The 11966-nt window shown below is 48.3% G+C and overlaps 1 protein-coding gene across 1 annotated transcript in view; it reads left to right on the plus strand.

Annotated features, from left to right (window-relative positions):
* The window catches only part of ncf4 (neutrophil cytosolic factor 4), a 56590-nt gene extending 53744 nt beyond the window's left edge, over nucleotides 1–2846 (plus strand). Inside the window, exon 10 of the mRNA XM_078531626.1 lies at nucleotides 2122–2846. Within this exon, the coding sequence (XP_078387752.1) occupies nucleotides 2122–2323 (202 nt within the window). The 3' untranslated portion in view covers nucleotides 2324–2846. The remainder of the gene's footprint in view (nucleotides 1–2121) is intronic.
* The last annotated feature ends 9120 nt before the right edge of the window (nucleotides 2847–11966 follow it).

The following is an 11966-nucleotide window of genomic DNA, read 5'->3' on the forward strand; positions in this document are numbered from 1 at the left end:
GCACTCCATCCACCACCTTAAACACTCACTCCCTCCACCACCGACGCACAGCAGCAGCAGTGTGTACCATCTACAAGACACACTGCAGCAGTTCACCAAGACTCCTTCGACAGCACCTTCCAAACCCACGACTTCTACCATCTAGAAGGACAAGAACAACAGACACATGGGAACACAACCACCTGCAAGTTCTCCTCCAAACCACACACCATCCTGACTTGGAAACATCTCACGTTCCTTCAATGTCGCTGGGAACCAAAATTCGGAACTCCCTTCCTAACAGCACTGTGGGTGTACCTACACCAGAAGGAATGCAGCGGTTCCAGAAGACAGCTCACCACCACCTTCTCGAGGGCAATTAGGGATGGACAATAAATGCTGCCCTTGCCTGCAACGCTCACATCTCATGAGCGAGTTAAAAAAAGCAGCCCTGAACAGTTCCATTTCTTTCTCCAAGTTACAACAAATTCTTCACCCAGGCTGTGAATCTTAGGAATTCTCTACCCCAGAGGGTTGTGGATACTCACCATTGAGCAGATCCAAGGCTAAAATCGATGGATTTTTAGCATCTAAGGGTTGAAGGGATACAAGGGGTTTGGGGATAGGATGGGAAGGTGGAGTTGAGATCAGTCATTATCTTATTGAATGGTGAAGTGGTCTACTCCTGCTCTTTTTCCTCATATTCCCCTTGAAAGTTCCTCTCCAAGTCACTCACCATCCTGACTTGGAAATATATCACCGTTCCTTCACTGTGGCTGGGTCAAAATCCTGGAACTCCCTCCCTAACAGTACCGTGGGTGTACCTACACCACATGGACTGCAGCGGTTCTAGAAGGCAGCTCACCCACCACCTTCTCAAGGGACAATTAGGGATGGGCAATAAATGCTGGCCCGGCCAGCGAAGCCCACATCCTGTGAATGAATATGTTCTTGAGGCATCAGGATTCACTGTTACCAGCCAGTGTAGCAGTTCAGATGTTATAATGAACTCTGTGATCTGTGCTGAGGGGCAGAAAAGTAATTGAGGGTCACTGCCACTGGTATGAGAACAGAAAATGCTGAAGAAACACTCTGCAGGTCAGGTGGTATCTGTGGAGGGAGTAACAGTTAACGTTTCAGGTCAATGACCTCCTGTCAGAACCCTTGATTAACACCGCTGCTCGTTGTCTAGTGACATTTGCTGGTAAATTGTCCACCGCAGGGTCAGACCTGGTGGTCATATCCCTATGATTGGTTTGCTGACACACGCTCTCTGTACAAGTAAGACCACTTGGCCAAGGTACTATAAGGTGACTGGCATCCACAGTACCATTTACATCAGGGCAGAAAAGGACAGGGTGGGTTAATGAGTCTGGTGTGTTTGAGTATTAACATTTCAACAGTTGACAACCATGTTATACTTGGACAAGGACCACAATTAAATGTTTTGAATAGGAAATTAATTTTTGCCCTTGGAATTCCAGACTTGGATTAGGAAGTGTTTATGTTGAGACCATATAGTCAACAAGAGCGGCCTGTTTTCCCTTGGTCATTATGGGCTGTGGTGTCAGCAATTCCAATGTTTGGAATTAGTTAACCTGCTGCAGTTTATTGGAATGCTCTTCGATTCGAACACCAAACAAGATAGCAAGGACAGGTTGAAACCAGCTGAAGTGGGTCAGGGGCCCGGTGATAAGCGTCAACCTTCTGGGAAAAAATGTAGGAGCCGCGGACTGAACCTTTGACAAAGGATTTGCATTTATGTAGCACTTTTTCACAGCCACCGGACATCTCAAGGTGCTTTCCAGCAATTGGAGAGCTTCTTTGACGTGAAGTCACTGTTGTAATGTAGGAAACACAGCAGCTATTGGTGCACAGCAAGATCCCACAAGCAGCGTTGTGATAATGGCCAGATAGCCTGCTTTTTTGCGATGTTGATTGAGGGGCAAATATTGGCATGGGACTGGAACCCAGAACCTGGCGACTCAGAGGCGAGAGTGCCACCAACTGAGTCACAGCCGACGTAAGGCAAGGTCCAAACGCAACGGGTGATCTTTTTCTAAGAGTGCAGCATGATGACTTCTAAGAACCCTCACTTGCATTCTTTAGACTAAAAGCAGTTGTATTTTCTTGACTTTCCAGGAACGAATTTGGGAAGGAGGCCATCGCCCTTAATTACCGTGACCCGGAGGGAGACATGGTGCGCATTATAGACAACATGGATGTTGAATTGATGGCGTTGGAGGCCAAGGATCACTCGAAGATCAGAAGGCCCGATTTTGCCCCTTGGGAACTGCATGTGACCAGGAAGGATGATCTTTCAGTGTACAACACTAAGGCGTGAAGTTGTTACTATGGCAACATGCAATGGGTGTTTGCTAACAAGGGCCTTTTGAATTGGCTCTTTCTCAGTGACCTACTAATTTGAGGAAAAATGTTATTTAGTTTGCTCCCTTTTCAAAGAAATTTAATTATCCCTCATCTGCATTCTTGCCCAGTTTAATTTGGTCTCTCTAATCTAGGAAGATGGAATTTATATTATGCTGCTCTAAGTTTGATAGTTAGTGTTCTATTTGACATTACCTCTGATCACTGTGCATCTAATGACCTGGATTTAGGTCTAGAGGGAGGGGTGTCCACTGCCTGGCTTCTGGCCTGGAGGCAAGTTCTGTGCAAGTGTTGGGGGGGGGCTTGTTGTCAGGTTGGGAAGAACAGGCTTTCTGAATTCCCTGCAGAATGTAACAGCAGGACTCCTTTAAGTGGGGTCCCTGCCCACAGGCGGCCATTAAGGCCTGTCAAGTGGGAACTCCACTTCACAAGGCTGAAACCTAAGAGAGCGGGTAGATAGGGGGGTGGGGTGAGATCGATCATGATCGGCGGAGGTTCTGATCATGGGGGCGTGGGGTGGGGTTGGGGGGGCCAGATCACAGTGGAGGTGGAGGGGGGGTATCTTATGGTGGTCTGGTGGGGATTCCCTGCAGCAGAGCAGACTTATAGTGGTCTGAGGGGTCTCCATCATGGCAGAGGGTCCCATGGCAGTCGGGTGGAGGTTGGGTGGTGGTTAGGGTGGGCAGCAGACAGATTGCAGAGGGGGCTGGGTGTGGGTGTTTACAGGATAGCTGCACCTCTTGGCCCACAAGCAGTGCTGTAAATGCACCTGCCTTGTGGATTCAGCCCCTCTCACTTCCATTAACCTTCTGAGTTTTCTGAGATTTGAGAAACCTGCCCGCCTGTGGTTACAAACGGAAAGACTATTTAAATGGAGAAAGACAATCTTATTTTAATATTTGGTGGCCATCCTGCTTCCTGGAGGAAGAATGATCGCCCTCACCCCCAACCCCTTGTCCTTGCTCCATTAAAACTGGGAGTGGGCAGTTTCAAGGTGTGTTTATTTCCTGATGTTTTTTGTATTTTAACCTCAGACTTGAACCCAACCCACTCATTTTTTTGGGAGTTAAGATCCAGTCTGGCCTCATAACCCAGATCCCTCTAACACCAACAGTCAGCTTCTGGCTGCTCCCCAGCATTTGAAGATCTCCCTTGTGCCTCAGAACTGGACACAACACTCACTATAGCAACGGTTGAGCATGACTTACTTTGACTTGTACACTACAATTTACGATGTATAATTCAGCATTTTACATCCTCTGTCGACTGTTATTCTGACGTGACTGGGCATTGGGTCAGCTAAGACCCCTGGACCTCTCTCAGTTTCATCTGTAGCGATTGCAGCATTCCAAACCTTGGGGCAACAGTGGGAAGAGGGGCAATATCGATCTTCCCTTCCGATGCAGTTAATGCAATATCGCAAATTGTGCATTTAAGTTAAATATTACTGAAACGAGAGACAAGTTGCTAAAGCTTTTCACCTTGCACTCATCAGGACAAATGCAAGAATGCCAAATTTCAAACGATCACAACAATTTATACTACAGGAGAATTTGTGATTGTTTGAAATTTGGCATTCTTGCATTTGTCCTGATGAGTGCAAGAGGAAAAGCTTCGTCAACGTGGCTCTCTTCTCAGCGATAATCAAGTTCTGTACTACCAGCCGACTATTTAAGTTAAAAGTGTCCTGCACATGTTGCCCTTTATTCCCCCGTGTAGTATTCTATGTAAAATTTCAACCATCATTCTGATTCACCTACATCTTTTGCATAATTCATTTTATGGTTCCTAAGCTGTCCTCTCAGAAGTAAAAAATCCATATAATTCGGTATCTCACATTCCATGAAAACATATATTTTTTTATTTAGCTCCGAATGTGGCTGCTCATTTGGGACAGGAGGCGGTCAGAGCCTGGTCCCACCGCCCAGCATTCTTGCTGTCTCACGTTGACACTTGGACCATATGCCTTTTCAGCCAATAGGATTTGTGGATCTCAAATCAATCTAGTCTAGCAGTAAGTGTTTACATAGAGAATGAAGAATTGGCAGGGGTGAGTTTCAACACTACAGCATTATCGAGGGGGTTTCACTGTCCGTAACTATGGCCCAAACCCTGAGAGTAAAGGCTATTCTAATTGAGAGACCTAGCGGAGGGGCAAGGGCTTACAGCAAAAGGCTGAGCACTGGAATAATTGAAGGATTAAACTGGAATAATTAAACAATTCATAAAATGGTTCCAGCGCAGAAGCAGGCCATTCGGCCTGTCAAGCCCATGCCAGCTCTTTACATGAGTAATTTATCTAGTCCCACTCCCCCACCCTTTCCCCTGCGCGCTTCTTTCCCTTCGGGCGTTTATCCGGTTCCTTTTTGAAAGCCATGATTGAACCTACCTCCACCACACTCTCAGGCAGCGAATTCCAGCTCCTAACCAGGCACCGCGTAAAATAAGTTTTACCTCATGTTGCCTTTGGTTCTTTTGCCAGTAGATGCAGATTGGCCATGATCTCATTAAATGGAACAGGCTCAAGGGGCTGAATGGTCTGCTCCTTTTCCTAAGTACCACTTCTATTCAATACCGAATCTATTTCCTCATCTACATAATAAACACCTTGGTGTATAATGCACACTTCCTGTAAGTGTTTTGTTTACTTTCTGTTAACACTTTGTCACACTTCGTTAATGACACCCCAATGTTACAAGACAGCATTCTGACTCATTGTGAGCAATGCCAGGGAAGATCTTCTAATAAATGTTAAAACAAAAATTAATTGTAACCAAGGCTATGAAATTCTTGTGTTTTCCCATTATTCTCAATGACAGAACAATCACATTGACTAATAATGGTTAAAAAGTAGATTGCCAGAGACGTACAGGATGTTCCGGGATAGAAAAATTAAGAACTTGCATCTATATAGCACCTTTCGCAACATCTGTATTCCCAAAATGCCTTGTGGCCAATGAAGTACTCTTCACACTGTAAAGCGTAAGATCTCACAAACAACAGGGAGGTGAGTGATTAGATTATCTGTTTTTAGGCATGTTGGTTGGAGGGATATGTTGGACCAGACACTGGGAGAAGGCCCTTCTTTAAAAAGAGCCACGGCAAACTTTTGCATTGATCTGAGGGAGCTCATAGGGCCTCAGTCTACCTTCGAATTCGAAAGAGAGCAACTCACCTGGTACTGCATTGAACAATCACCCTAGATTATATGTTCAAGTCTCACAAGCGAGGTTTCAAACTTCTAACACGGAGTTGTGTGTTCAGTGACTGAGCCTCCGCTGATGTCCACAGGGCTTAAATGAACATTGGCCAATTTCAGTCCAGTTTCAGCCAATGGGGTTTGCAGATCTGAATCAATCTAGTCTAGCAGTAAATGTTTACATAGGGAATGATGGATTGGCAGGGGTGAGTTTCAGCTTGAATCCACAGCAAAGAAGAGACTCGTCATCAAACTGAGGCTTAGCTGAAGCCTCTCCGCCAGCACTCCTCTGAAACCTATAAAATTCTAACAGGACATAAACAGGGTAGATGCAGGAAGGATGTTCCCGATGGTGGGGGAGTCCAGAACCAGGGGTCACAGTCTGAGGATACGGGGTAGACCATTTAGGACTGAGATGAGGAGAAATTTCTTCACCCAGAGAGTGGTGAGCCTGTGGAATTCGTTACCACAGAAAGTAGTTGAGACCAAAACATTGTATGTTTTCAAGAAAGAGTTAGATATAGCTCTTGGGCCGAAAGGGATCAAAGGGATATGGGGAGAAAGCGGGGGCAGGCTATTGAGTTGGATGATTAGCCATGATCATAATGAATGGCGGAGCAGGCTCGAAGGGCCGAATGGCCTACTCCTGCTCCTAATTTCTATGTTTCTATGACATTGGCCGTTCCTGCTTCCTCCTGCTGTAGATACGTTTCCTTGAGGTGACCACCAAAGTGCCCGAACTAGATCTATAACCCACCGAGGTGTGTGTCTCTGGGCTGGTGGGAGGGTGCAGGTGACGGCTCTACAGATGAGAAGTCGACGTGGTCGCCATCATCCTCCTCGGTCCTCGTACAGGCTGAGGCTGGGGCTGGGGCTGAGCTCAGGATCGGGGCCTGGCTATGCCCTCTTCCTGCTGGCACCGGTAATGGAAGGAGGGGGGAATGAGTAACCGCATGGGCAGCCTCCCACATTGCACAGAGCCTCACCCACAGCTTTCGATGAGCAGGGATTAAGCACGTTTCCTCGCTGGACGGCAGGGGGAGGCCGACCTCAGCGTCACCGCAGGAGCGGACACGGCCCTCCCTCCTGCCAGCTGGGCAGCCCATTCTTCGTGCCGTGTGACGCGGCAGAGAATGGGCACACCCCCCCCTCCCGTCTTCTCTCTCTCTCGCATCTGTCGTGTGCCAACCTGTCCTGCATAAGTTAAAAAAGGCTGGTTAGTGAGCACTTGTGATGCAGGTGCCACTCGCACGCTGTCAACCTTCACCACCAACCCATTGACAACCGTCTGCCGTGCGAAAGATGCATTGCTGCTGGTCCCCAAGGGTACTTTGAGCCACAGAGCCATGAGCTCCTGCAGCCAGAAGGACAAGGGCAACAGAGGCATGGCAGCTGTCTGTAGCTGGCCTCCGCGCCAACATCACCGCCCCCCCCACAAAATTTGACCCTCAATGTTTTTGACACAGTCGCATCGTGCAATTCAGAAGGTTGTCCTGTCAGCTCTGCAGCGGAGAGTCCCTCTTACTTCCCACCCCCACCAGGGGACTTAGGCCCAGAGCGGACAATTCCACCCATCTTCCTTTATAAACTGATATGAACAATACGCGATGGTTTTGAACCTTTTAACTCCAAATAATAGAGAACTCTGGATAGACGCCTCAGTTTGGACGCATGCCAATGTGACCCAGCTGTCACGGGGAGATATATTACTAGGGTGTGTACAGTCCGACCTCCATTACCTGCTCTTAGGTTCAACAGCCCATCCTTCAGGAGACTACCACCATTGTACACTAAGGAAAATGATCGGCCACTAGATTGTGTCAATCTGCTCCCTTAATTCAGGGCAAACTGGTACAGCCTCAATAGCAATTAAGTCTTCCCATTATTCGTACAGCTCAGGGGCAAATAGCAGACCCAGCTATTAAAAAGGGAGAAGTGGATTTTTGGTGCCAGACTTGGCTTAGCTCATGTCTGAGTCAGAGACTTGTGGTTCATGTCTGAATCCTGGTTCTAAGCACATTAAAAAAACAACCATTTACCACAACTCGCTGTTTTCTGTCCTTCAGACATTTTTTTTTATCCAGGCTGACACTGACCCTCTTATCCCGTGAGCCTCAATTTTGTGGTACGTGGTCAAATAATTTCTCAAAATCCATATTGACAATGTTCATTGCATTCCCTTCATCAACCTTCTCTGTTAGGTCGTCATGAGCTTGATGGGCTGAATAGCCTCCTCCCGTGTCATAATGACTCCATTACTCTATAACTCTGTAGTATAAGGGTCTGGCACATATAGGGTTAATGTGTGACTGAGTACGGTACTGCCCACCCAATGATGTAAGAGAACGCATGACCCGCAACTAGGGGTCCGTCCGATGTTGGACTGAGCTCTGTGCACCAGCAAGCATGGAGACAGCTCCTAGCTTCAACACTTTACTGTATATATCTACATGGTTCTCAACCTACTTAAGACTACAAAGATGTCATTAAGGCCTACCGAGAGGCATCGAACACCCTACAACAAACTACAACGTTGTTTGATGCTCCAGTACAATACCAAGGGAAGTGCCAGTATTTAGATGAGACATTAAGCTGACTTTTTGTTTGTTAGTTATAAAAGGTGAAGAGTTGAGGGTGTTCCCCAATGTCCCAAATGAAAACTATCCCTCAGTCAACTAAACAAAAGGTCCAAACTTTCCTGAAAATTTGTACCGTGGTGACACCATGATTTTCTGAGACTCTTGTGTTGCTCCAGTGAGGCGCTCGACATTGCTACTTTTGCCATTACAAAATGGCTCGGGCTTGATCAAAATTCAATTCCTCAGATGCTGCCAGACCTGATGAGTTTTTCCAGCATTTTGTGTTTGTGTTGTGACAGTATACCTCCAGCTGAGGAATGAACACAGCAAGTCTTTAGGAAAGCTAATAGAATGTTATTGTTTATTGTGAGGGGAATTGATTACAAAAGTGGGGAGGTTATGCTTCAGTTATACAGGGCATTGCTGAGACCACATCTGGAGTACTGTGTACAGTACTGGTCTTCTTATTTAAACATAGATGCAAATGCATTAGAAGCAGTTCAGAGAAGGTTTACCAGACTAATACTAGGAATGGGTGGGTTGTCTTATGAGGAAAGGCTGGACAGGTTAGGCTTGTATCCACTGGAGTTTAGAAGAGGAAGAGGCAAGTTGATTGAAATCTTTAAGATCCTGAGGTGTCTTGATGTAGAGAGGATGTTTCCTCTTCTGGGAATAAAAAAGTAATTTATTTATAACCCTATTTATAATCCACTCTGGTAAATGTTTCAAGTACCACACTTGGGGTGGAATCATCCCAGATTTACGCTATGTGTGGTAGCGGGCGGGTAAAATGATGTTTTTTACCTGCTGGCTGCAATGGCGGCTTTTCACACCGTATCATCCCAAACCCACCGCATTAATTATTCATTCCCGGGAAACACAGGGTTTCCGTGGTTGGTGAGCTCTCATTCACCAGCCACTCCAGCATCTCGCCACTTCATCATGCCAGGTGCCATATTTAAAGTCCAGTCACCCGCACACCTCTCAGTGCTTCCAGCTACTGCAAAGGAGACATGGCCCTGAAAGGCAAGAAGACTTCAGCCCCCAGGTTCAATGATGTGTCCCTCGAGCGCCTTCTGGACACAGTGAAGGCTCGCCATGATGTCCCCTACCCCCACTCTGGCCGCAGGATGGGCAGCAACATCACTAATCCAGCTTGGGAGGTGGTGGTCAGCGCCAACGCCCTGCAAAAGAGGACAGCCACCCAGTGCCTCAAGAGGATGAATGATCCCCTCCGTTCCGCCAGGATAAGTCACTCTTCTCATCACCCTCAACTCACACACTCACAAACCCATCACACATCCACAGGGATCTCACTCACTGCCAGTTCAAGGGACATCCCCATTCACTCTCTCAAACACACTGTCATTGTCCTCATCCTGTCCATGGGACCACTCGCCACCCACACACGCCAGGTATACTTACCATCTGGCCTGGCAGGCATCCTGCTTATACTCTCTCCATCTCTATTCATGCAGGACAAGTTGGCTCACAACAACAGGGAGAGGTCACAGACTGGTAGAGGGATGCCTGAAATTAATGCCCTCACAGATGTTGAAAACAGAGCCATCCAGCTGGCCGGCGAGGATCTGGACCGGTCCTGTGCTGATGGTGAGGTCGGCGCTGCTCTACCAAGTGAGGGTCCAGCAGTGCAACATCCATCAGGCAACCATGCTGTGTGTGATGTGTCCTGTTTGACAGGACACTGCCATGCACTAATTATCTCTCCTTGTTTTCACAGGCACATCTGCCAAACAGCCAATGGAGTCTACAACCCAGGACCTCCAATCAAACTCTGAAGAGGAATCTGAAGCCACCCTCATTGAAGTCCCGTCACAGCGCTCACCCACACCCTCCGCCAGCGCAGAGACACACACCTCGGTGGGACCTAACTTTAGAGTAGCCTCGGGATCACAATCTGGTGAGCACATCACATTGTCGATCCACAGCAGGCCGGATGCAGGGACTTCCCAGGTCCCCGGCACTCGGAGGACTGCTGGAGGCCAGAAATTGGCTGAGTCTGGATCAGGTGACAAGCCTCTGGACTCAGTCAAAACTCAGTTGCTGGAGCTGCAAAGGGAAGCTCTAGAACATCAGGAAGGGATGTCCACTGCACTCCTCAGGTTGCAAGGCACAATGGAGGAGAAGATGTGTGGGCATGGGTGTTAATCACTTGTACATACTATTCACTATTGTCAATAAACTCCCAAGAATGTCTCCCTGCCTATGGCTCCTTGTTCTGATGAGCAGTGTTCATGTCACTCAGATGTGAAACCTTTCTGCACAAGATAAAGGCAGGTGTCTCAGTCCAGGGCCTCTTTGCTGTGCTGTGTTCAGCTTTCAGACCCCAGTGATGGTCCAGCCTCACACTCCCTGGACACATTACTGAAGCCTGCACCTCGATGGTGCTGGTCATTGTTGCCAGAATGTCATGAGCAGGCATCACAGAGTTCCTCATTCTCTCCGTGTGCTCTCAGCACCTTTAAGGTGGGGCTGGCCCCCATCTCTTCAGCATCTGTGACCAGCGATGCTGTGCTCCTGAAAGGGTCAGATGCTGAAGGCGGACAAAGGATCGGATGTTTTTAAAGTTTCATGGCTATGATATGACCCTGATCACAGACAGGAGTCAGACATTCTCAGAGGCTGTGTGAAGATTCATGGAGTGTCCTCACTGCATGTCATCATCATCCTCCTGTGATCGTATGACCATTAAGGCCTCCATTGCATCTCCATAACAGGGGCCTTATCACAGAGGGTACATGTGCTGCCATAAGCCAGACTGGAGTTCATAGATGCAATGTGAGGATCTATGGTGTCTCCTCACTGCATGTCATCATCATCCTCCACAAGTCTGGCAGCTATGAGGGACTCTCGAGCACATCTGCCTCATCTGGCCAGTGCGAGAGCCTCATCACCCTCGCCTTCGAGGACCTCCTCACCCTCATCCCCGTTGGCGCCCTCCTCATCGGAGGAGCCCTTCAATTCCTCCATCTCCTCCTCCCCCTCAGCCAGCTCATCTCCCCGTTGGACCACAAAGTTGTAAGGGGCGCAACAGGCGACGATGAGGCCCTCTGCATTGCAGGGCCCCACCAGACCGGTCCAGGCACAGGAACCTCATTTTCAACATCCCGATGGTTTGCTCAGTCAAGCTGCGAGTTGCAGAATGACCCTTGCTATACCTTCGCTCTGCTGCAGTCTGAGGCTGCCACACGGGTGTCATCAGACACAGCCTCTGTGGGTAGCCCTTGTCCCCAAGGAGCCATCCCTGCCACCTCTGTGGACCCTGGAAGACGTCAGGGATCTGAGACCGATTGAAGATGTTGGAACCGCGGCCGACCTGGATGTGTTTGTGATGGTCGCTCACCAGCTACGCATTCAGTGAATGGAATCCCTCACATTGACATAGTTGACCGCGTGTTGCCATGGAGATCTGAGCACCATGTGAGTACAGTCGATGGCACCCTGCACCTGTGGGAAACCCGAGATCTGGGCAAATCCAATCGCTCTTGCATCCTGGCTGTCCTGGTCCCGGGCAAAATGCACAAAGTTGTGTATCCTCGTGAAGATGGTATCCGTGTCCTCATGGATGCAGTTGTAGGTGGAGGCTTGCGATATCCCACAGGGGTCACCTGTGCAGCCCTGAAAGGTGCCACCAGCATAGAAATTGATCACTGCAGTCACTTTCACGGACACTGGCAGTGGATACCCTCCATGTCCGTGTGGAGTCAAATCTTGCAGCAGGAGGAAGATGTGACCAACCAGTTCCCTAGACATGCACAGTCTTCAGCGACACTGGTTTTCGGTCACCTGCAGGAATGAAA

The sequence above is a fragment of the Cetorhinus maximus genome, chromosome 29 (genome assembly GCF_964194155.1).
Source record: "Cetorhinus maximus chromosome 29, sCetMax3.hap1.1, whole genome shotgun sequence".
Lineage (NCBI taxonomy): Eukaryota > Metazoa > Chordata > Chondrichthyes > Lamniformes > Cetorhinidae > Cetorhinus > Cetorhinus maximus.